Source organism: Cavia porcellus, unplaced genomic scaffold (assembly GCF_034190915.1).
Source record: "Cavia porcellus strain 051 isolate PalLab524CR breed Dunkin Hartley unplaced genomic scaffold, mCavPor4.1 scaffold_23, whole genome shotgun sequence".
NCBI lineage: Eukaryota > Metazoa > Chordata > Mammalia > Rodentia > Caviidae > Cavia > Cavia porcellus.
Genome location: NW_026947506.1, coordinates 26,524,256 through 26,550,534, shown reverse-complemented (window position 1 = coordinate 26,550,534; position 26,279 = coordinate 26,524,256). Strand labels below are relative to the sequence as shown.

Here is a 26,279-nt window from a genome sequence, read left to right as displayed (position 1 = left end):
AATTCTTCAGTTACGTGTGTGATCATTTGCATAGTGTTTTCACTTTCCGTCCCCAGTACTGTCCAAGACATGGGTGGCAATGTTTTATTTCTCCAGAGTATATACTTCATGCAGTTCCCCACAAATAGCAGGGAACTGGCAAAATCTTTTGAAAGAATAAATAAATACCTTTAATAATGTGAATCTCTATAAAAACAAGTATAATAATAGATAAAAACCTGACTAAAAAGTATCATCTGATTTAAAAATAAAGAATGCAGAGAAATTATCATTAATATACTATTATTCTTATTTTGAACAAGTGAGGAAAAATTTTTTGAAATACCTGCTTAAAGATAAAATAAGTAATCATCACAACAACTGGAAGCAATAATGTCTTCATGTACCTCATTGGAGTCTGAAACACAGCAAATTATTCAAATAGTTACTGAATTTTACATTAACCTAGTAAAAATCTATGTCAAAGTGAGTGCCACCATATTTCTTAAAAGTAAAATATCTGTCATTAGCAAAATACATTTATAAACATTTACATTCAAATACAAGAATCAAAGTTATAAACTAGTTATACAAAATGTTCAACAAGATTAATGATAGTAACTTTTAAACCCAGAACTGGCTAAGTCTATTATGTTTTCCTTTATGTGGATCTGTATTTTCTTTATTTACATAATATTGAGTTCTAACACGTGTGTTATTATTTCCTGGGCCCAAGATTGTCATTTCTTACACTACAAAATTTTATTATTTTTATCTACTAATAAAACAGCTAACAAGCAACAGAGTTGCCAGTCTAATTAATGGAAGTACGAATAATAGTATCAGCTCAGTAATCCTCATAACCTCTTATTGTGTGGAAGTGCGAATAATAATATCAGCTCAATAATCCTCACAACCTCTTATTATGATAAGCAGTGCTCTGCCAAGTAACTCAACTATATTTCTTGCGAGCAAGAGCTAGATCATTTTCCTCTTCACTGGCCTATAGCAAAAGCCTCTTGGACAATTAGTGGCCAATAACAAGTTTCTGAATAAATGAACAACTGGTTGGATGCAAAAAGAATGCAAAATTTCATTATTATACTTATCACTAACTCAGAATTCATCATTATAAAACAAGGAGGACCTATGACAACTTTTTCCTGTTTTATGAAGAAGAAAGTCAGCCTCAGACAAAGGAAAGTGCATGGCCTGGGAGGGCCAGGATCCACCAGAAAGTGCTGGTTCTGGCTCCAGTGTCCACATGAGGCAAATCTTTTAAGGTCTGTCCTCTTCATACGCAAGCAGAAAAAAAGTTATTACATGGTCACCAAGATCCCTCCCTGGTCTTATATTTCACAGTCCTACAAGGCAGTAATTATTTTAGAGCTTAACAAGTTACATGTTTTTGTTTTTTTTTTTAATTAGGATAATACCACATACTTTAAGTCTCTAAAATTTAAAATGAGTTTTGTGTACTTATTAAAAGCCATTACCAATACTCTCTTAAAAACTTCTAATAATACTTGGGGTACTAAATGCAATAAAACTTAATTTCTTCCAAACAAATACCAGAATGTGGATTTTATTCTCCTGAGTGGCCTTGCATCTGAAACTGGTCTCAATTATTAAAGGTCATTCATTGATAATAATAGTTATTACTGTGGATCCTACAGTATGTTAACTACTTTGTCTAGATTTTCATATTTAACTGTATTTTGGGGTAAGGGCTATTACCTATTGACTTTACAGGCAAAATAGGTGAGGAACACGATATGGTTAGCAAACATTTTAATCAAAGGTGGCTGAGTTATTAAATTTGACATATCTGAGTAAAAATTTTGAATTTCATACCTAAAAGGAAAACTAAAGAGTCAAAACCCATTATACATCTGTAGACAATGAAAAAATAGAGAAATATTCATACCTCTTCTTCCATGAAATAAGATTCAGGAGCACATGTGTACATTAAGGTATCAAAATCTGTATACCGTAAGATTCTGGCTGCTATAAGGTCAGTCAGGCTAATCTGGAAGAAAATTGTAAAATGAATTAGAATTACACAAATGATTATAGCCAGTAATAACTGACACAGAGTAACAAATGGATGTGTCTCAGAAACAAACAAAAAATACACAGAACCAAATGTGTTACATGTGGAGTTATTAAAATAACTGAAAATAAAGAGAAATTAAAAAGAAAAGAAAAATAGAAAGAGGTAAAAGTAAGTAAGCAGAAAAAATGACAAAGCTAAAATCAACATCTATTGGGAAGAAACCACCTTTCAGTTAATCATAACATTACTTTATCATGAAAAAGAATCCAATTATCACTTTAATCTTGTACACTGTAAATCACAAACTTTTATGCCTTGTTACTTTTATCAAGTCTCCTACACTGATTACATTTGTTACTTCTTGACATAATGTTTGACTACCTGCTGTCAGTGAGACGAGTATTTTTCCCCTGAATTCTCAGAAGGTCAGGAAAAGGAAAATATTTAGCATGTGCTGCCTGAATTCAATTTATTTGATAGGGACAGAAATTACAAGTTTAAACATTATCGATGCTTTCTCCCATTCACAATTTTTCTTATCTATCACCATGAAAGATAATTTAGAGATGTTCTTTGTATTTCGAATTCAAAATAAACATGTTGATTAACAATATCCATCAGACCACTAGCATTTCGAGTCTCTCCCACACTAGCTAGAGAAAGTCACAATTACCAAGGTGAAGATGTGTGTTTTTAATATTTTTTTTAAACAATGTAGAGCAAGACAAGAAAAAAAATTGGACTAATTGATAAAAACGTTACTGACAGGGCCTAAATGAAGATTATCATATCCTACAAAATAAAAAGTTATGACAAATGAAAAGAAAAAAGAGAAATCTGCCATACATACTAGAGATAAACAAAAATAAAAAAATCTACTAAACCACTATTCAAAGCAAGCAACAAACAGCAAATAAATGCTTATGTTTAAAAATTTTATTTAACATTCGCATGAATGTATGTTTTATTGGATAGCAATAACACTTGATCTTTTAGACAAGGAATTTGCGTAACCTCAGTACCAGATAGGGTCCTGATGGGATGGCACCAGGGAAGGTCAGTTTTATACTACATATTATGTAACGGCACAGCACATGTTTATTTCTTAACATAAATGCTAGAAATCAAACGTTATTTTTTTATTCCCTACACTAAATAGTTAAGTAGGAACCTGGGCCATTAAAAAGGCCATTATTTAAAATACTACATGAGAGATTAGGCTCTGTACAGGATTTCTAAAAAATAAGAACTTTTAACATTCTCTTTTTACAAACCAGTAACACCTTAAAATATAAAATCCTAAGTCTAGCCCATAATTATAAATAAATAAAACTATACCCAAGGTTTAATTTTCCTTTGCTTTGCTTTGCTGTACTAGGGATTGAATCCCAGGCCTTTGAACTGAACTACATCCTGAGTGCAAGGATGACAGGCAGGTGCCAACACACCCAGTTCTATAGAGATTTTAAGGGTTCTGCAATTTTAGGACTTGGTACAGACTACTCATATGAAATAAATGGGAAAGCTATTAAATAAGAGACTAAGTCTGCATTCACTGATACTTTTTTTCTTAGTGGTTACAAAGACCTTTGAACTGTAGGGTTTTATATTTGATTCTGCTAATAATTAGCCAATGGTAACCTCTGTAAAATTAAGTGGTTAAAAACAGATTGTTTCAGAGTTTTCATCCAGCTACATATTTTTTGGAACTATAATGTTTCAACAAAAAGTACTTACATGGTCTGAAACACCTAAGATTTCAGATGTCAGAAGTTTCATAATGATTGTTCCAAGCCACCAACCACAACCTTGAATTAGCTTGAAAATAAAATACAAGTCCAGTATTACAAATTAACAATTAAGTTAAAATGTTCAATCATACCTAGAAATCACAGGAAGATTTTAATCCTATGACATATACCGTATTATTGAACTGTACAATATATAGTAAATTCTCAAAAAGACATATCCTCTTAGAAAATTTTATTAAGAGCAAAGGGTTTAAATTGATGACATTGTTATAAAATATATAAAACACAAGAGCTCTACATATTATAAATCTAGAGGAAAATATAAATATTTCACTGTAATCTCTGTTAATAATAGGGATCATATGTTTATTTCCAAATATTATTTCTGAGCTGAAAATACATATTTCACAACACTGTATTCAAATGCTTCTATCACTCTTTTAGAAATAAAATTACATAAGCTCCTCTTCAAGAAAGGAAAATTTGATAACTTAAATTTTCCTTTTCAAAAGAGAAATAAACACTAAAGCTGACAGGGAGGGTTCTAGTGTTTACTTTCTTGGCTGCCTTTAATTACAAAGGGGACCACTGTAGACATCCGGGCAGCCTAAATTCAAATCTTCCCACATGAAATCTGACAAGCAGGACCGTAACAAGAAGTGCAGAAAATAGATTGACAGCACTAATTCTATATTCCCTGTCTATAGAAAAGGAAATAATGCATCAGATTTGTTTCTGATCAAAGCTTCTGCTGAAAAGAAAGGGAGACCTTTAAGGAGCTACAGAGGGGGAAGAGAAGAAGGGCCCCCAAACAGAATCAAAATACTCAGAGAAAGAGAAGCCACCATACATATGAAGAAAGGGCTGGCAGATTGAGAATGGGCTACAAAGCAGGAACTTAAGGTGCAAAAAAACAGTAATACTACAAACTTCAAATTACAGACAAGGCCCCCACCCCCACCCCGGGCAAAAAGTAAAAAGATGACCAGTCACCATTGCCAAAGCAAAAAAAAAAATGAAAGAGGAAGTGAAGAAGTGAGGAAGCCAGCATTCCTCACTACCAGGACCTGGGGCTGGTTTCAGGACTGGGCCAGGCCAAAACAATACAAGCCAGAGCATCCCACTTGGCCACAGTGTACTCAGGGATCACAACTGCATGTGGAGGCAACCAAGGATCTGGTAGAAAGCACTTCTAACGGCTACCGCTGGAGCTTCTATTTGTGATCACGTGAACTTCTGCTGCAGACACCAGATGTTCCAAGGTCATTCTCTGGGAAAGGACCTGCAAGGCAATCCTGCTGGAATTCCTGCCAACCCTAACACTAGATGGGAAGAGACGTCCTCTGTTGAATACCATGGATTAGTTTCCCATTTACTTGGACAATCTTTACATCTTAAAATTTAAAATTGTTTCCCCATGTAAATGAATTACTAATGTGTTAGGTTTATTCAGACATTATAGATTTTTTTCTTCCAAATATCTAAGGGGAAGTATGTGTTCTGTTGGTTGCCAAATTTCCTATGCTTCAATTTTTTTTCCTTTTCTTAGATGTTCTTGAGCTTATAGGTTAATTCTTATTCTTTGTAGTCTATGCTTAGAATACAGTAGAAAATTCAGTTTAAGACAATAAATTTTCCTCTGAGTACAGCTTTGGTAAAATTCCTTAAACATCTATGAACATTATTTTATATACTGTTATTTTCAATAGCTTGCAATTGAAATTTTGACTTCTGAGTTATCAAATTGCCCAATTTTTATGAAGTGAAAAACAACACATTAGAATTGCCATGTTACCCAACAACTTATACAACATATAATGTAATATAATATAAACTTATGCTTCCTAAGTATGCTTTCATTTTTTAACATGATACATCAAAATCCACATCAAAAGAATAAATGCTAGCTCAGGACTATTTCCTTTTGACAGTAGTTATTTATAAGGCTTTCTAAACAAAATCATTTTTCAAGTACATCATCTAAATTCTTTTACAGAAAAAAAATGAGATTTAAAAATCAGTTAAAAACATTGAAACTCACCCAAAAGTTGAGTTCAGAAAATGCCAATTTATGAATTTTATTTCTCTTTGAAATTATCAACTGAAAAACACGTTACAGAAAATGAATAACATTAACATTTATATGAATGGTACATTTCAAACATTATGCAGTTACACTCTTGTCTCAACTGCCGCCAGCCTTTTTCCTCAAATGCTGACTTCAGAGTAGGGATGTGATGACTGTCTCATGGGAGAGCTAGATGCTCTGCTACAGTGCTGCCTCTTAAATCATTTCAGCACCTCATTGAGTTGTGCTGCTATGTTTTGCAGGTTAACCCCCTGCAAAGGTGGACGGTGTATGGATTCCTATTTATTTTAGTACTCATAAACATTTTGACATAATGTTGGAAAAACCAAGCATATATTAGGGGGAGAAGAGAAAATGAAGAGACTCATTACTTTGATGCATAAAGGACAGAGAAAACAAAAATGTCACCTAAGGACAATGCCAAAACCTTCAATCAGTGCACCATACAAGGTAAGAGCTCATGTTCAAATAAGCATTGCTCTATGAGAATAAATTATACAAAGAGGCTACAGTTACTCATCTTGCCACTTTCTGAACTGCCTTCAAAGACAACTGGGTTTTAAGTGTAGCAAAATCAGTCTTAATTGTCTTATCACATTCTCACCAACAGCTGGGTCACTCAGTCCAATCATCTACACTATTTGTAAGATTTTGATCAATCCTAAAAGTTAAATACAACCTTAAAAGATGACATCAGGGGGAATATTCAAAAGAATATGCCAAAGGCTGGTAATTTAAGGATTTCCAAAAATGTTCTGGGCAATAGTTTTGTTACTATAATAAATAGTTACTCTAATAATGTGACTTAAGAGAAAAACAGTCATTTCATCATAAATTATAAGTTCTTTTAGAGGTTAAGTTTTTAAAGCAAGTTTTATTATCCTGTTATCATATTAAAAATATTTACTTGGGTGCTGCTTTGAGAAGGAAATCTGGTGCACTATATTATTTTTCAAGAATGAAGAAGAGAAAAACCATTTGGGAAATTTTTTTCATGAAATAATAATCTTTTACACATAGAATAATCATCTGCTATGCTTGTATTAAACAAACTTGCTCTTAACAGGGGTTAAAAACCATTCATAAGCTTAACAAGCACTTACCCATGTGATTAACAAAGACGAAAAATAATAAGAGCACAAGTACATTGGATTTCCAAACATCAAAATAAAACACAGGACAATTGAAACCTGAAAAATTAAAAAACACTTGCTTTACAGATATTGCATGTACAGCATGATGAATACTTTGGAGACATGCAGTCATTTTTAACACAAGCATCTGTATAAGTAAGATTAATGGTCTTGGCCCACAGAATTTCAAGTCATTGCTAATTTCTAAGTATTAAAATTCAAGATCATAAATTCATATAGCACAACTAAGTTTTTCTCTATCTACTACTTGCACAAAGAAAGGTTTAAAAATTCTAGTATCAGGGCGGAGAATTTAACTCAGTGGCATAAGCATCTTCCTGGCAAGCATGAGGTCATGAGTTTGATCCCCAATCCAAAAAAAAAAAAAAAAAAAATTCTACTATTTCTATTGTTTGAATAACAAAGTAATAAAAGAAGACTTAGGTAGACCTACAGTTTCCTAATCTTGTTTTTTACTTCATGATTTCCATCACTGATGAGCTTTATTTTTTCTGTTTTTAAAGAAGGTAAGTTTGAAATCTAAGATAAAAACAAATATGCAGCAATGTAAAATTTTCACTGTAGAGTGTCATATTTGCACTAAGTAGTAGAAATCTCAGGGCTAAGGAACAAAGACTATTTCAAAATTAAAGACAAAAACAAACCATAAAATATTTTAGAGAGGCCAACACATTTACAATCTTGTTGAAAGCAATAATGTGTTGTAATGGAGTACCTGTAACACATATTCCCAGTTTTCTTTCTGGATACCATTAATATTACATGCATTAAACATTACCATAAACAGAATTAATTATGTTTTATAAACTCTGGAAACTTATTTTAATATTTGATTTATAAATATAAAAACATTACCATATTCATATAAATGATCTTCTGAAACTTGTTTGGCTCAATGTACCCCACGACATACATGGGAAATAATGAGGCTACCTGAAACAAACATACAACATCACAAAAGTGAAAAACATCTAGCAAACAAGTGCGTAAAACTAGTTTTAGGTAAGGTAAATATAAGAAGGGAGTCATTTCTTATCATAGTAGGAAAATTAATCTGAACCAATTTTCCAGTTGAGCAAGTGGAATGCCCAGGGAAAAATATATATGTATGAAAACTGTAGATTATTAACAAGGCAAATGAGAAATTGGCAAAGTAAAACCAGGGAAAAGATGGGAATCTATCCTGATGACCATGCATTTTGGATAACTTTTTCTCCCAGATATATCTGCAGGTTCCAATACAGGCAGGTTGAGAGGCACAGAGAGACCCGCAGGCTCCGCAGATGTTTCAATAGACCGGGTGGTCAGGGCATGCCAAGAAGTGGGTGCCTCGAGTACCCAGCTTTGGTCTGGGGCATCAAAGGACTATACTCTATGAGTGAACCAGAAAACAGGTTACCCTTCAGAAAGATTTAACCACACCTTTAAGTATCTTTAAGTATCTTAATCATAAGTATCTTAATCACTGCAGAAATATGATTCAAGAACTTAGTACCTTTATTTGCCTGCTGTAAGCAAATTTAATCAACTCTAGAGAAAGCTATTATCAACTTAGTCTCAAATTAACTCCACAATACTTCAAATAACTAAGCAAACTACTAAGAGATTTTAAGAGGTGGAGATAAGACATTGAGAAGAGGAGGTAAGGCTGAGAGAAAGAGACAAGACATTATCACTGAGACTACAGAAACAGATCTACAGAGGACCTTGTTCTCTAACAGACCAGAAATTATACACATCATGCTTTGTGGTCCATACACAGTCTCTGTTTTATACCATTTTTGTTGTTTTTCTTTTCAAAATTCTTTAGAAATATAGAAACAGTCATTTGCCTGCAGACCACTCAAAAACATACCTGATAGCATCAGTATGAAAGTAAAAGCTGTTTGACATGTCCAAACGAATAGAATACATAGGACTGAAAATTCCATGACAGCAATGGAAAGAAGAAATCAAAATGTTACAAATAAATATTACAATAACATTAAAATATTAAATGATGATGTTTTGAGTTTAAAAGCAGAATAAATATAAAAGAAGTGCTCAACTAGAAGACAGGCTAGAAGAAAGTATGTGAAAATACAAAATGATAAAAAGGTGAAAAATATCAGAAGGAAAACAAAAGACATAGAGTACAAAATGTAGAGATCAATTCTTTTACAACTTACATTCCAGGAAGGCAATTAGGTAGAAGTTATATTCAAAGGGGTATAGCTGAAAATCTCAAAAAACTGAAAGGCAAATGCAATCACTGATTTGCAAAGCAGTAGAAACCATCAAAGTGAAATAAAGTAGAAAAAAAAATGACCACCACACAGGCATTATCATAGAAAAATCTGCACAAAGCCAAAGGAAAAGCAAAAACAAATGCAGACTAAGAGAATTTGAGATTTAGTGTTAAGCTATTGTAATCAACAGAACTGAACTGAAGAAGAAATAGTCAAAGTGGTCAGTGATATAAAACAGAGAGCTTGGAAATAAATCCAGACAAACACAGGCAACTGAGCTCTGACCGAGGAGCAAAAGCAACTCAGTGGAGGACAACCTCCAGTCAGTGGTGCTGAAACCTGTGGACATCCACAGTCAAGAGAAAAGAAGACTTTAGACACAGACTCTATGCCTTAGACCTAAAGAAAACTTCACAAGATAACATAGGATAAGATCTAGGTGGCCTATGGTTTGATGACAACTTTGAAAATACAAAACTGAAGCGAGATCAGGAGAAATATCTTTAGACAACACGTATCTAACAAAGAAGCTGTACACAAAATATACAAAGAACTCTTCAAACTCAATAGTAGGACAACAATCCAATTGAAAATGGCCAAAGACTTTGGACACCTCACCAAAGATGGCAAACAAGTGCAAAGCAAGATGCTCAATATTATATGTCAAATTAAAACAACAAAGAGACGATGCCACTGCTCCCCACAGGATAGATAAATAAAAAGGTGATAAAACTGGCAGTTCCCCAAAGTCTATCAGTCACACTCTTGGGTATTTATCCAATCAAGGGTAAAACCTATGTCTGCCCAAAAACCTGCACACAAATGTTTATGGTAGCTTTACTGATAATCACCAAAGACTAGAGTTTCCCATTATGTCCCTCAGTAGGTGAACGGACAGTGTGGTGCAATCATACAGTTAAATATCATTCAGTAATAAAAAGAAATGAGCTCTCCTGTCATAAAAACACACAGAGGCATCTTAGATGCAAATTCCTAAGGGATACAAGCCGGGAGGAAAACATCACATACTTTCCAACCATTATGACATTTTATAAAAGGCAAAGCTGCAGAGACAGCAGAAGTTCAGTGGTTGTTAGGGGTTACATAAGGGTTGATATTATTCTCTGTGGTAGTCTAATGTGTTTATCAAAACTGTACGATATGGAGAGTGAACCTTAATAAAAACTGTGAAACAATAATAAAGCATTAATATTCTAGGTTTCTATCAGTCTTTCACAGCTTTTCTCTTTTTGCTTAAATGGTTATGTTTTGACCTGTGCTGTTTTGTTGTTATGTCCTCTTTTATCTCAATCTCCTTTTTTAATTATTTACTTTTTATCTTTTTAATTAAGGGAAAAATTAAAAAATAGCAGGATATATTATAGTAATCCACTTTGATTTCCTATTAACTTGATTTGAAACCCTGTATTGCTCTCCCCATTTGTTTTGACTGATTTTCCTCTATTCTGTTTCGCTTGATACTACCAAGTTCGAGAGTATAGGCAACAACTGCGAAGACAATAAGATTCATTATGATGTCCATTCTGGTTTGACTATTATCGTCTTTTGAAGTCTTGTAATGTCTCCAATGTTTTGGTTTTATTGGTTTTCTTCTTTACTGTTTTGTTCAATTTTATTATAACTGATGATATAGGCAATTCTTTTTAAGATAGCAAGAGGCATTATGGCAACCAATGTTAATCACCGTGTATTTTGTTTTTACAGTATGTATTATGTCCATCCTTTTGATTTGACTGACTCTGTTTTGTTATGTCACATTTGGTTTTATTTTCTTTTAAAAAAGTGATAGAACTGTGGGAGTAATAAGACCCAAAATGTGTAATTGTCATTGTACAAAAGAGAGAAAAAGAAAGTGCTCTAAAGGACATAACTACATGTATATTTAAGTGTATAAGATAGATAACCATATTACTGAGTTTTATTGGATCACTGAACAGAACTGTTTGCAATCTCACTGTTTGAACGTTCACTTTATATGCTTTAATTTTGTAACCTGAATAACTATTTCCAAGATGACAATATGCAATCTATTAACTAGTGATTTCCTACTGTTTATTTTTTCTGAAATTCTGTATAACTTGTACCCTTTTTCTGTTTTTTTCTTTTCTTTCTCTCCTTAAATAAAATATAAAAAAAAAAGTGTCACCAATCTCTGGCTTCTTAACTCACATTTCTTACGTAATACAATTAGGAAACATTAATTAATGTTAACTTTAGTCTATGAAAAATCTAACCAAGAATAAAATCTTTGCATATTCCAGAAAAATAACTTTGACTTATCTCATTACTATGAAAAGGCAAACATACAAATGAATTTCACAGATAAAAACACTCGTATATACTTGCATGGACAGAAAATCATTTAAGGCAATATTGAACTTATCCAGAGAACTTACCTACAAGGGGTGATCAAAATACATGGTGTATGTTTAAATTTGAAAAACATTTACCACAGTACCAGATACACTATCATTAACCACACTCAAAAATCCTCACCTTCTCACACCTCCCATCATTCTTGCCACTTTCTGAAACAGTTGTGGAAGTCCTCTTTTCTGAGTGTCCGTATGAAATGTGATCAAATATTTGATAAATTGCAGCTGTTGTGTAGCAGTCAAAGAAAAGCAGGGTCGGGCTGGGGATTTAACTCAGCAGGCATAAGCGCCTGCGTTGCAAGTACGCAGTCATGAGTTCGATCTCCGGTACCAAAAAAAGAAAAAAGAAGTTTGATCTTAAAAGCAGGCTCATAGAATCGCTGCAATGTGTTCTTTTTCTCATTATTATTTCTACTTCTTGTGGTACTGGGGATTGAATCCAAGATCTTACCAACCTTAATTACTGGATGTGGCACTGTGCAATTTCAAATGACCATGAAAGGAAAGCATTTGAATCAATCCAGGATATGCAGGCAGCTGCAACAGCACAACTGAAGATATTCGTGAAAGAGGACTTTAGAACTGCTTCAGAAAGTAGCAAGCATGATCACAAAAGCACGTTCAAAGTCGGGGAATTTTTTGAGGGGTGATTAACTGCCAATAATATACTTTTCCAACTTAAATAGTCATCATATTTTTATCACATCTCACAGCACACTGGATTAACAAATTTGTTCACAATGAAATGATGCCCATTAAAAATATATTCCTCTATGTTGGCATGTGCAAATAATGACAACCACAAAATCATCAATGTGTTGCAATCTGAAAGAGGCCAACTAAAAGACAATAAAGCAGTGGAATACCCTTAAACATTCTTTAAACATACAGTGCTAACTAAATTGAGGTTATAATATTAATCTTTGTGATAATTCACAGCATGGGGTCCCATGGCGGAATTTCTCACCTCTAATATAGAATATTATTATTATTATTATTATTATTGTCATTATCAGTGTTAGGATTTCTAGGCTTTAGTGGAAAACTTCAGTGTTATGAAATTACATTACAATTGTCCTTTTTTCCTAACTGTGCTTCCCAACTCTGATGCAGTATATTGCCATGAGTTACTTAGTTGTTTTGGGAAGCTGGACACAGATTCAAATCATGCAAGCATTACCACAAGTACAGCTTTGAGATATGACTCCAGGCAAAATTGTGTTCTTTAGACAAAACAGCCAAAGTTTAGTTGGACCAGAATAGAAACCTCAACCATGAAGAGCAGGACTACATATTTTGTGTAGCTGGGCACCCAGGTAAGAAAATCTATAGGGAAATAGATACATGGATGTCACCCCACCTTCCAGCAGGAACACTGGAGAAAAATGTAATAGAAAAAATTTCTTTACATGTCAATTATTAATATTAATCAGTGACCAACACACTAGAGAATACAGAATTATATTTTTAAATCACACATTCATGTAGTTCACAAATAATCATTCCACATTCTATAAATCTTTTAGAGTATAAATGTAATCACATTTTAAAATTACTATAGAATTAACCAGTACATATTGCATCTAATTTAAATTAATTTTAAATCATCTTACCTGTGTAAAAAGTATAAACTGGGCAAATTCCCAGGGAAGCATAAAAGCAACATTGGCAAGACAGAAAGGAATGGAGTATTTTCCATAATTGTTGGAGGTCCTTAGCAGAGAAAAGTGGGATCAGTAAGTTTTGCTATGAAGACTGTCATTTAAAAAAAAAAAAAAAAACTTGCAAAATGACAAAATCTAAATAGTTCTCTTAACTTTGGTATAATACACCAAAACCTAGTCAACTTTAAAAACCAGTTTAGCAAAAAGAAAACAAGAATTAACACTCCAGAAATAATATATAATTCATCATTAAATAATATATAAAAGTCTTATTTTGCTGTAAATACGCATGGCTTTCAAAATTAAATACTCCATCAGAAGGTCAGAAAATAGGACAGCACAGTGCCCTGGTTGCCTCCAGATGTCTACCCCACAGTCTTCACATATCACCACTTGCATAACTCAAAAACAGGAAAAGTGTAAGTACTGGTGAAGAAATAAACAATGGTGGAAAATTTTAAGGAAAAAAATTTAAGACAAAATTAAACCTAAATCTGGAGTAGAGTGAAATTACTACAGATGAAATACAAACTGCCCATTTTGCAATACTAAAACATATTGGTAAGCAACATATTATATCATGAGCAGCTCAGGATCTTTCAAATATGAAAAACAAAATCCAAGGGGTTTTTTAAATATATAACAGCAACTATTCTTTATTATAAAAGTTGTATTGTGCTTTTTATAAATCTTTATGCAACAGTAGGTAACTTTTTAAAAGCAAAAATCAAAATATACTGTTTAGTAATAATGTCACAAAACATTCATTTAGCTCTTGGCAATCTAGTATTTAATCAAATCAAAATTACTTTTCACTCAGGTAAAGAGCACAGCATGTACTCTCAAGGATACAAAACTAAATGTTGTAAGTAGCACATTGCATTCTATGAAACTCCTGTCTGTTCAGGCTGACAGCACCTTAATCAATCAATCAATCAATCAATCATACTATCTTCCAAGTAATTAAACCGAGAATGAAGGGAGATGTGGAAGACTGAGCAACTCTCTTTACCCTACTTATTCAGAGGCGGCAACGCACTGAACAAACATAGAAATCCAGACAGGGAGCAAGTAATCAAATCTAATTGCGGCCCCCAAATAAACTTTGAGGCAGGTAACACACCAGGATTGGCCTGATCCTCTCTAAGGCTTGCAGTCTCCCCAGGACACAGAATTTACCTTCATTTAATCAACTAACACAGGAGCACTTCAACGTTCACATGGGAGGGTGCTAAGCACTCAGCGGTTAGAAATAGAGAGAGCACAGTCTCTGTTTCCAGAGAGGTAGTTTTAAATATATGAAATGTAGATGTAGACCTCTGTGTACTTACGCGTGATTCACAAATTTACAGTTCAAAGAAAGAAGGAAGGAAGGAAGGATTGATTTTCACAGAAGGTGGAATCTACCAAGGATTAGTAAATGAAATGGGATGGGTTCCCTGAGATTTTGCAGAACACACTGATCATTACTCTATCCAGCATGAGATCTCATTAACAGTCTATGAATTTTACTTATATCACAAAATTATTCAAAGTATTTCACTACTTATTTTGTTTCTCGGGCTTCTTAAATGTTTGAATTGCTTATAAATTCAATACCCACATAAAATGTATCCAAAAAGAGAAAAACAACTGAGATAAAATTGGTTGAACTAGTAGAACCATCAGAGATTCATTCTCTGTCTCTCTCTCTGTGTCTCTCTCTTGATTCCAACTCCAACCCCATCCTCATCCCCAATATTTTGCCAATTCTGTTCTGTTGCACACAGAACACCTTTTTATGGTACATATATAAATGCTTTATCAAAAACACAGTTCAGAAAACAAGTTACAGAACATAAACTTTGAGTAGAAATTCTTTTTTTCAAAACCTGTCAAATCCTTGCAAAAATAAATGATCACATATATTTTACTAAAAATAATCTAAAACCTGTAGCCTAAATTCTTAAAGAGATCAATTTTTATACTGTGATTTTAAGATTATCTTCATTCTACGCTCAGTTTATTTTTAAAATAACTAAAGAAAGCATAGTCTGAATATGGCAATTATAACAGACTGATGAAATTTTAAGAAACTTAACTTGAATTTACTTAGCTGTGCTTTACAAATCAAACTTACCTGAGAATCATGGTTAAAATATACATCTGAAGCACCAGGAACGGATATGCAAAGCTTTCGCGGAGAGGCGGCGTCCACATCACACGGGTGGCCTGAGATGAACAAAAGTCTGAGTTCACGGAGGGCCCATGACAGCAAACATCATTTGCCTAACACGGGGGCTGGCTTCCTCTGGGACCTTTAACCCTATGTCCACAGGATCCTACTTCTGAAAGCCAGTCAAAGCTCTTCCATTCTGGAGCTCCTTACACAGGACCACTGAGTAGAGGGCCCATCTTCCAAGTCCAAAGAAAGAGCCAGATCAATGGGACCAAGTACAAGTATGCCCAGCAACCACCAAGAAGGCAGGGAGAGGGACTGTGAGGATTCCTGGGCCAGATCCACAGTCCAGCCCTACATGTGTGACCCAGACATCCTGGGCCGTGAGCCCCACACCTATCCACAGCAATACTCAAGCAGGTGTCACCTGAGGCATTCACAAACACCAAATTTGCATCTAACAAGTCCAGAGGGCACAAGTAGGTAAGATCTCCTCTGAGTGTTTACTGTAAATCTCTAAGAGTTTACTGTAAATTTTAAAGACAACTGGAAGTAATGAGAATTACCAGTGGAAAACACATAATGTAAGAAATGTGATGCAGTGAATATAAGTATTAAATACTCATGTATACCTTAAGGCAATTTCTAAGATACATGGGTCAGAATATGATAAAATATTCTGTATCAAAAATTCTCAAAACACTAAATTTTTTTTTCTCTGCAAGAGCCTTAAAAGTTACAGTTCTAAGAACCTCAAGTTGCAAACTATGGAAGATGAACTACAATTGTATAAAAAGTTAATTCATAGAATTAGCAGTGTAACAGATTCAAATACAAGGCTTTTTCTTTATGTCACCAGATTACTGAATGACAAGGTATTTATTTGCTTTTGGGTGAAATAATATACTGAAATCATTTTATGTGTGCGTTTTAGTATTTCCTTATTTCTAGCTCACATAACCTGTGGAATTACATAGTACATTTTCTGCTTCCAATAGGTAACAGTCAGACTCTCTCTTCCCTCCCCCCTCCTGCCATGTCTTCAGTTGCACACATGGTTTGTACATACACAACATTTTGTCCAGTGAATCCACCACATTCTACATAAGTTTCTATGAGCTCTGTTTGGTGGACTATATTCCTTTAGGACAAATTAATAAGTAAATTTCTACTTCTAACTCAACATTTCGTGTCAAGATGATGTACAAGAGAGGTAGTGGGTGGTAAAGCCTTGGGTTTGTACCTATGGTCAGACTCCAAAGCAGTTTCCAACCCTAGAGAAATCCAAGAGTGTAAAGTGTCACCTGAGCAAAATGAATGCATTCTAAAGATCTGCTGCACAACATTTTGTTAATGACACTGTATTACATTTTAAAAGCTGTTAAGGCAATTCTCCTGTTAAGTGCTCTTACCACTACATAAAAAGCAAAACTGTATAAAGAGAAAACTATCCAGGCATGGTGGCATACACCTGTAATCACAGCACTCTGGTAAGCTGAGGCAGGAGAATTGCAAGTTTAAGCCAAGCCTAGCCTAGGGATACACAGCTTAGTGTGCAGTCCAGGGGTTCAATCCCCAGTATTGGGAAAAGGGGGACCTCAGCTTCTCCAGGTAGAGCATGAAGTCTTGAGTAAAGAAGCCAAATTCTGTAAAATTCAGTGTTAAAATCTATATAGTGAGGACAACAGCCATCTCCAACAGAGTTTGCTAGGAGTAAATGCATTAGAGTCTGACTCAAGAAGTACAGTATTCCCTTTGTTCTACTGAACATATGTATATGCAAGTATTCATGAAAGATCAGGCAAGATATTCCATATATTTTGACTTCTGATGATTTAAAAATTTAGATCAACAAATTAAAATACCAACTTACAGTACAAGAGTCTACCAAATATTTCCACGTCACAAATAATATGCAACTATATATTATTTTAATGATTACATCTCTTTGTTCTTACATAGCCTGTCAAGATCTTAAAATTATTTTCTAGAAAACAAACCTCTCCGTGGTTGAAAAAGTAGCACAGTACTGTAATTAGACCTCCTAATTGACTCCCACTGTAAAAAAACAAAGTATGAAATCATAATTCATGTAAGATGAGATTAATTTTTTAAATCTCATAATTTAAAATTATTTTTCTGCACTTAAAATGTAAGTAAAAATTTCATGTAATTCATGTTTTAATCTTCAAAGTGCAAACATAAAAATTTTATGTATACTATAATCTAAATTTCCTAATTTACTATAGTTAAAATATATTCTAAATAAAATAGATAATTTGTGGACATAAAATAATATTTAACAAGCCAGGCAAGGTAGCACACATTTATAATCCCAACACTGTGGAAGTTCATGACGGGAGGATTGCAAGTTCAAACCCGCTCTGGTTTGAATGCCACCATAAATCTTCAGTATAAACAAAGACTTTTTAAACCAACAGACTAGCACTTCAGCCTATCTCACATTCTTTGAATAATCTAAATGAGGCAGTTTTGTCTTTTGCAATTGAATTTAAGTGCCTGAGACATAGAATCTACCAGTTTTAACAGTAACAATTGTATATATTAATTTGTTGAGTCTGAAGGAAGCAGCAATGTAGAAAGGCAGTCAATAACCAACAAAGAGAGAGGACCACTTCCTAGGCCCCGCATTCACACCCACTTCAGGGCAGAGTCCCAGCCCACCACAGCTGGGGTCACAGCATTCCAAACCTCGTGCCAGCAGAATCTCTCTGGAGCTCATGGCTGCATCCCCAGCTCCACACTTGGAAGACAGTACCAGATAGATGAATGAAGAAAGGAAAGAGTCCAAAACACAAGCAGAGAAAAGCAACTGGGAAGTGGGTGATCATAAAGACTTTCACTAAAGGAAGTTCAAAGGATTATATATCAGAAAGGAAGAAGCTGAAAGAAAGAAGGTGTGAGAAGCAGGGACAGACTGCACACACACAGGAACTGTGAACGCATGAAAGAACTGAAACAACTCCCAAAATACTAGTAGTAATCCTGGCTGCTGGGGAGGGTAACACGAGCCCGGACTACGTACTAACACGTAAGACATGAGAGGGTGTTTCAGGACAGCTTCTACAATTCCATGTGGTGATCAAAGAATGGAAAAGATATGGATTCGTCTTAGATTTAATCAAGTTAAAGGTGCATGTAAGCATTTCATGTTTATTCACTTAAGGAACAGAAACAGTGTCTACATTCTATTTCTTTTGTTTCTCATATGCTTTAGTTTCCAATCTCATCACAGTTTTGGTGACATTTTTATAGACCACAATGGTCACAATCATATATCCTTCTTAAAGACTGGAGATTAGTAATTCACTTGATATTGCAGGACTGTGGAGCCAGTTTAGAGAGCATAGACTCAAGTAGCCCTCTTAGTGGAAAATACTATTCAAAAGTTTTAGTCACAGTCATGTAATATTTTCCAACTGAAAAAAGCAAGTGCAAAATACTTTCCAAAAAAAGAATATTTAAGCCTGACGAAACTAACTCAAAGTTATCCTTCCAAAGTCTTCCTATGTGGCACCCAGGAAAGTGCAAAAATATGTGTATTTATAAAAAATTATAATGCAAACATCCACCTGGCCACCATATAAATAAACGAAATAAATGATTATATGCTGAGTCTCCCCTGGACACTCCTGAGACCACAGCTGCTATCCTGGTTCTAAGATCATCAATATAACCATCAATATATAGGTCCAGCACTACTTACAAAAAGCCCATCCTCATCCATAAGGTCAAAATGCAAGACCTGCTGTCATACACCAAGCATTTTTAAATGTACATTTCTGTATCTGGTCTATTCCTGAGGTCTACCTATGTAGCATGCTGTTTTATTTACATTAGTGCTATGATACCACAATAATTGATAAAGCAAATTTTAACTTTTTCAGAAACATTCTAACTAAATTTGGCCTTTTGCATTTCTGAATAACTTTAAAATCAGCTAATGGAGTTGGCAAAATTACAACAGAATATAGACTGGTAGAGCATCAAATCTTTAAATCAACTGGGTTAACAGTCATCTCCCAATCCATTAACATTTCAATTCACTTTTAAGTTTTCCCGTAAGAGTTACACATATCTCTTATTGATTTCTTTTTTAAGAACATCATGATATTAATGCTATCCTAAGTAGCCTCCTTTTTTAAATTTTCATTTTCGTTTGATGCTAGAATATATAATCTAGGATTTTGTATATTAATTTTGTGTTCAGGTAACATCATAAATTTACTAAATGCTTCAAATAGTTTCTTATTTTATTACTTTCCACATATACAATGTGAATTACTTTTCAAAAATTTTATTTCTGTCAAGTTTTCCAAGCCTTACTCTTTTTCGGGCCTATATGCTGGATAGGATCCCAAATACAGTGTCAAATATGTCACTAATTTTCACTGATATGCCAAAAATTCCTAAAACAAGGAGTATATATACATATTAATCTATATTAACATAAGCCTTGTGAAATTCAGTAAATATTTATTGAATGGTTAAATCTAGATTTCTAACTGTAAATGTTTTGAATTTCATGAATAACATTGTAAAGAAAGCGGTTGACTTAATGTATTTCTGAGAGAACTGAAAACCCTGACAAATGTGGCTGAAATAGTGTGAGTGTTCACTGTGTCATCTAACCAATAAATAAAGAGGTAAATATCGGTACTGGTTCAGCAACGCAAGTTATGTTAGGCCAGAAAGGTCTGCTTTGGATGGACTCTCATGGCCACAAGATGACTGCTATGGCCCCAGGCATCACTTCCATGTCAAGTATGAAGGAACAGAGAAGGGACTGTGGACCTCATCCCTTTGTGAGAAAGCCAAATATTTTCTAGTATATGTGCTGCCAAAGCGAGCACAGGAGCCTACATACTTCCTGAGGCTGTTTGTTTATCACTGGCAAAACCTAACTCACAGTGCTCCGCTGAGAAGCAATACAGCCTGAGAGGGAAGTGGACGGCTACAACAAATAGCTTCAGCTTATCATCTGACCCTGGGCACTGTTCCTCCGAAGTTGTGCTACCGTTACCAAAAAAGATGGGCTAACAAATGTGTCTGCCACCAATGATACAGTTTTTTTTATATAGTTTTCTTAATTCCACATTTACAGAGAGTAAAATGAGAATAAATTAATTAATACTAAACAGAGATCCTTCTAATGCTATAGTAAGTTACAGAGGGAGAAAGGTATTTTCATTAAAACCTTGACTGAAAAATTATAATAAAAAGCATCGCCACAAGTATAAAAGTCAGGCTTTATTCAGGGTATTCTTTTAGTGACATTTTCAGGTTTTGGTTGCATGACATTGGCTAAGCACCATAAAAATCAAATATTTCTACAAATGTTCTACTACTAATCAATCAACCTCATTAATTCGTCTCATGTAATCAATAATTATCAGCTGGCCTTATAGGCTCAGTAAGATCTTTTACCCAGAGTCTTACCTCAAGTATGTAGCATAGATGAACAGCAATGCCATCATGAGCCCATTCAAGATAAAAATCACACCCACATAAAAGCAAGCAGGGTCTCCCAATCCTTTAAAAAGACAGAGGTTATTTAGCATTTAGTGAACAAATGGTCATAAAGCAAGGGAGAGTGATTATCTCAGTAATTTTTACTCACAAGTTCATGAATTTGCTGAAAGCATTTGCTTTCAGATTAACACTCTGTTTCAATAATCTTGACCCATATACAAAGTGTGCGGGGCGGTGCGGAGGACAGGTGGGTTTGTTGCTGTGGATGTAACCCAGGGCATTGTGCCTTCTAGGCAAGGGATCTACCACAGACCTCCAGCTCCAGCCACTATAATGAATCTTTTAGTTACATCTGTAAGTTCCCTGAGTGAAGTATTCTCATACAGAGACAAATGTTGGGGCTTCTCATTAATGAAGATGCTGCTGCTCATCCTCAATGTCTGGAATTATCTGTAGAGTCACTTTCTGCCTCCCAGGAAAAAGTCCCTGCACTATTTTATCATTTCTAGGCTGTGGGATGAGTAAGATCAAGTCTTTGACCTCAAGGAGCAGCTTTAGTCTGATGATTCAGTTATTTGATCTATTATTAGTAACAGCTGGAATTTTAATATATCCCACATGTAAGACTGTGTATAGAACTTATTTACTTTATAATCATCATTTCACATAATTCTCAGGCAAAACCAAAGAGGCTGTCATAGATGTATTTTTATGGTTTAGAAAACAAATAATAGAGAACTTAAATAAAGCTTCCCCTGTCGTACTGGCTGGAGCCAAACCTGAAGGCTGGCCTTTGTGACTCTCCCACCTTCCTGGCCACACCTTCCAGTTTGTCCTACAAGAACTTCTCATTTATGCTCCTCCCCTTCAGTGCTGGCTCTCCTTAGCCTCTGGGGCCTGCTTTCTTCTCTTCTCAATCTACATATTGTCTTTAAGGAAATTCTTATACTCCTGCAGATCTAAATATCATCTACACAGAGATGAGTTCAAGTCTATACACAGCTCCAAACATTCTTATTCCTAAAGTTCTCTCTCTAGGCATCCCTGTGACATCTGTATCTAAGGTCTGAAGCTAATACATCCATGGTGAACACAGCAATTCATACCTGTACTTGTCATGTTTCCTACTGTTCAAGAAATTCAAATAATCAAGCTGGAAACCAGCGTTACAGGACTTTTTCACTCTCCTACGTCCCTCTCTCATCAGCTACCAAGTTTTGTTGATTCTACATTTGAGGAACCACTGAAGACCTGATGTTTCACAGCTCTCTCTATACATACAAACCATGTGGCCTCGTGGGGGCCAATGGTATCCTTTCCAAACAACCACGAAAACAATGCTCAAGGCAAGAATCTGTTGAAGTTCCTCAGAGAATAAAGGCCAAAGACCTTACGCTTCAATTCACCAATAAAAAGGAACATAAGCACAGTGGATCGAGAGACAGGATCCATCAATATGCTGTATACAAGAAACACATTTGGCTTGACAGGAAATTCATGGACTGAATGTTGGAGAGGAAAAGACAATTCTCCTTGCAACAAGGACCTGGAAGAAAGGATGAGTAGCTTGCCTATCAACCATAGGATAGGTAAGAAAGATATGGCAGGAGATACAGAGAAGGATAATCTTGAGGGCCAGGGATTTAGCTCAGTGGCATAAGCACCTGCCTGGCAAGCACGAGATTGTGAGTTGATCCCCAAAACAAAACAAAACAAAACAAAAAAGTTACTTAAGCAAATTAAAAATAAAAATAAAAGGGAAATATAGATTACTTTATATTCCCACAGTTGAATATTATTTTAAGCCAGTCTATAAAAACATATTTATAAAATATAGCAAATAGTCATGTTGTGGGGAATGAAAGAAGTAAGGAAACAATTGTCTAAATGCTATTCCGGGGGGCATATGTGATTCTGCACAAGAGTTCTAAGGCACAGCATGGTCTGTGGGTTATCAAAGAGCTGAACTGCACACACTTTAAGCAGTAGTGACCACTGCAGGTCCTGGAGAACTGTTATAGAAATCCCAAAGCAGGTATTGGTCAAGGAAACCAATAGAGAAGATATATAGGAAGTGTGTGGCTAAAATGATCCACCAGACTGTGAGTGTATAATAAAGTGATGTCACTACAACCTGAACCTGATTTTTTAGTATGTTTGTGCTACTTCGCCAATACGCTATTACAAGTGTATTTGCCTAAAATGTATATATTGAAGTTGCCCAAAACACTGTTATTTGTATTATCTCATTCTGATTTGCAAGACTTTTACTCAAATTTGCCTTTTATGGGCTAAATTAATACATAAATTAAATGCCAAATTTACATTCAAGTTAGAAAATACAGCGCCTTCTCAGAAAACTGAAGCACAAAATAATCATGAGGACAAATCATTTCTAGTGTGTTTAAAGGAAACCATGAGACACAGATGTTTATATACAGTGATTCTCGTGTTTATGAAAGCCCTAACAACACTACATCAGGGTTTCAGGGAGACACAGACCTTCACAGCTCTCCACTTCACTAGGAACTCCCATTCTGGTCACATTCCAGCAGGCCTTAGTTTCTATACCAAATAAATTTGTTATTCCTGTGAATATGCGGTACCAGTAAGCTAGGACTACCTACAAAAGACAAAACAAAGAGATAATGGAAGAACATATATTCTCTTCATAACAACATTTCAAAATGCCATTTTATGATTTTGATAAATTTATTTAAATCATCTCACTTAGTAGTCATTTAAAGTGTATGTATATACCTTATATAGTATTAATATATAGTAATCAATTCTGTAACATAAATAACTACATGTAAGTCAGACATGGTGGTGGACACCAATAATCCCAACACTGTTGAAGACAACACTGGAGGAATGTGACTTTGAATTCATCCTGGACAACTTAACTGACAGTAAGATACTGTTTGAAAATAGAAAAATTAAGGACTGCGATGTATTCTGGGTTCAATCCACAGGACTGAAAAAAAAAGCCCTTGTAGAAGATTATAATTAAAATATTGTAATTAATACAAAAATACACATATTTGTAGGAATATGTGATAACATTTCCTCTGGGTCTTTGAATTTATTTCTTCATTAAACTATATTATTTTAAAACTCCTTTAACATTTGGGTGGCTGTCTTTCTAGTCACCTCCCCTGAATTTAAAGCATGCAGTAAAAGTTACTTACATCACATACTAAGATCACAGTTTAGATAGTAATAGAATATACACCATTAAATGACAGCATAAACACCTTTCCATTAAGTATAGATTTACTATTTTGTTATTTTTAAAAATGTAATATTCTGCTAAAATATATCACATTATTCCTATTCTTGTGCATTTTTCACACATACACAGAAGTACTAAATTAAAGTGCACACTAAATCTGGAATTCTAATCCTCTGTGGGGTGTACTCCTACCCAAGGAAAGCAGGGCTTTCATATCAGATTGGAACTGAGACACTGAGTTTTGCCCATTACATTATTTCTGACCTCAAGTCAACCTTCAACCTTTAAGCTTCCTGTGCAAGAGGGAGGAGAGATGAGGGTATGAATAGAAAGTGCTGGCCCATAAAAGCATTAAATACTTTTTCAAAATATTGCTCTAACCTTAGGTTTCTAGCTTCATGTGAGAAATTAATCTTTTTTATTTTTTTTTTTTGTACCGGGGATCGAACTCCTGACCTTGCACTTGCCAGGTGAGAAATTAATCTTGTGAGGACAAAAGGAACAAATATACAACTTGACACTGTTGTACTACCTGAAAGTTGGCTGTAAATCTAGCTCTTCTTGATATTGTGTTTATAAAAGGTGAAAATAAGATTCAGAACAACTGGTTATCTATCCTTTATAATGCTATCAAGTTTTAGAAATCATTGCAATATAAGAAGAAACTAAGAATGTTGTTGAATAAATGAAATAAAAAGTAGTTAAGGTCTCTAAGACTATCCTTTTAGAAATTAATGGAACAAAAATAGATTTTATTACATATTTGAAAAATCCAAAAATAAGCAAAAATTTAAAACAGTAATTATTGACCACTAGAACAAATCCCCATCTTTTATTTGCAAAGTAAGTATTATCTTAAGTGGAAGATATAAGAAACAGGCATTTTGTCTGATTCTTGCATTAACCATAGACAGACAATCATAAGATGAAATACATGAAATCAGAAGCATGCCTCTGGCAAATAATGCAAGATACAGAGAAAGTTGGTGCAGAAACTGTTTCTATCATTCTAGGCAGACTGTGCCAAGTACTACTATGACAAGTGACATTTTAAAACATACAAATCTGGGAAACTTCCAAATACTTGAAACTTAAACAACATAATTCTAAATATACAATGGATCAAAGAAAAATAACATGGGAAATTAGACAATACTTTAAACTGAATGAAAATGAAAAAATATACAAATACTGTGAGTATGTGCTTTTGGGGCAATGAAATACATGTGCTTTTCCCTATTACTCCCCCTAAGAACAAATAGAAGCTCTATGTATTACATACAAAGCTTAAAACTATTCTTGGAAAGTGGAGAAGCAGAAGTAGATGTGGAACCCAAAAACTAACGTGATTATTAGTTCCCTAAGCTTCCTTTTTGGCCTCATTTTCTCAGATCTGGAGTTCAAGAACCCCAACAATCCACAAACACCAATGGGCCCTGCAATAGTATGAATGCACTCCCTGCAAAACTCAGGTGTTAAACCCAGTTGTTAAACCTTAATGACAGCACAAAGAGGTGGGGATCTGAAGACTCCTCTTTTGTGAATGAGATTAAGGTTCTTACAAAACAGGCTTCCTGTAGAGTTTGGGCTGCTTCCCTTCTTCTACCAGAAGACAGGGCCCCTTGTCCCCAGGAGATGCAACACCACATCCAGAGGTCATATGACAATAGACAGCAATCTCACCAGACAACTGAGCCTGCCAGGGCCTTCATTTTGGACTTTTCAACATTCAGAATTTCCTTTTCCTTCAGCTAAGCCTTTATAGTGGGAGTTTGTGTTCAACCAGTCCAGGAGATGGGGCTGAGTTTAAAGTCTGTTGTTGCTATGATTCCCAGAACTGAAGTCTGTTGTTACTATCAACACAAGAGATATCAAAGAGCTACCAAGGTACCATGTCTTTAGCTGAGTTTTGAGTTTGCCTTTTTGTTTTGTGGAAAGAAAGAAACTATTCCTCGCAAGCCACCCAATATGGAACAGGGTATACCTCAGTGGTAGAGCATGTGCCTGGCACTAAAAATCAAAACCTCACCCAGCTCTATTCCACTGTGATATTTTTATTCATAGCTCATTTATACA

The 26,279-nt window shown here is 34.7% G+C and overlaps 1 protein-coding gene across 1 annotated transcript in view; it reads right to left on the bottom strand.

Annotated features, from left to right (window-relative positions):
• Positions 1-26,279, bottom strand: part of LOC100718116 (probable C-mannosyltransferase DPY19L2) — a 63,601-nt gene that overhangs the window by 24,748 nt on the left and 12,574 nt on the right. The window contains exons 5-15 of the mRNA XM_063233945.1: positions 23,471-23,591; positions 20,936-21,029; positions 17,476-17,533; positions 15,437-15,528; positions 13,267-13,366; positions 7,885-7,962; positions 6,979-7,065; positions 5,828-5,887; positions 3,773-3,853; positions 1,907-2,008; positions 326-397 (exon numbers count right to left, since the gene is read on the bottom strand). Coding sequence (XP_063090015.1) covers positions 326-397; positions 1,907-2,008; positions 3,773-3,853; positions 5,828-5,887; positions 6,979-7,065; positions 7,885-7,962; positions 13,267-13,366; positions 15,437-15,528; positions 17,476-17,533; positions 20,936-21,029; positions 23,471-23,591 — 945 coding nt within the window. The remainder of the gene's footprint in view (positions 1-325; positions 398-1,906; positions 2,009-3,772; positions 3,854-5,827; positions 5,888-6,978; positions 7,066-7,884; positions 7,963-13,266; positions 13,367-15,436; positions 15,529-17,475; positions 17,534-20,935; positions 21,030-23,470; positions 23,592-26,279) is intronic.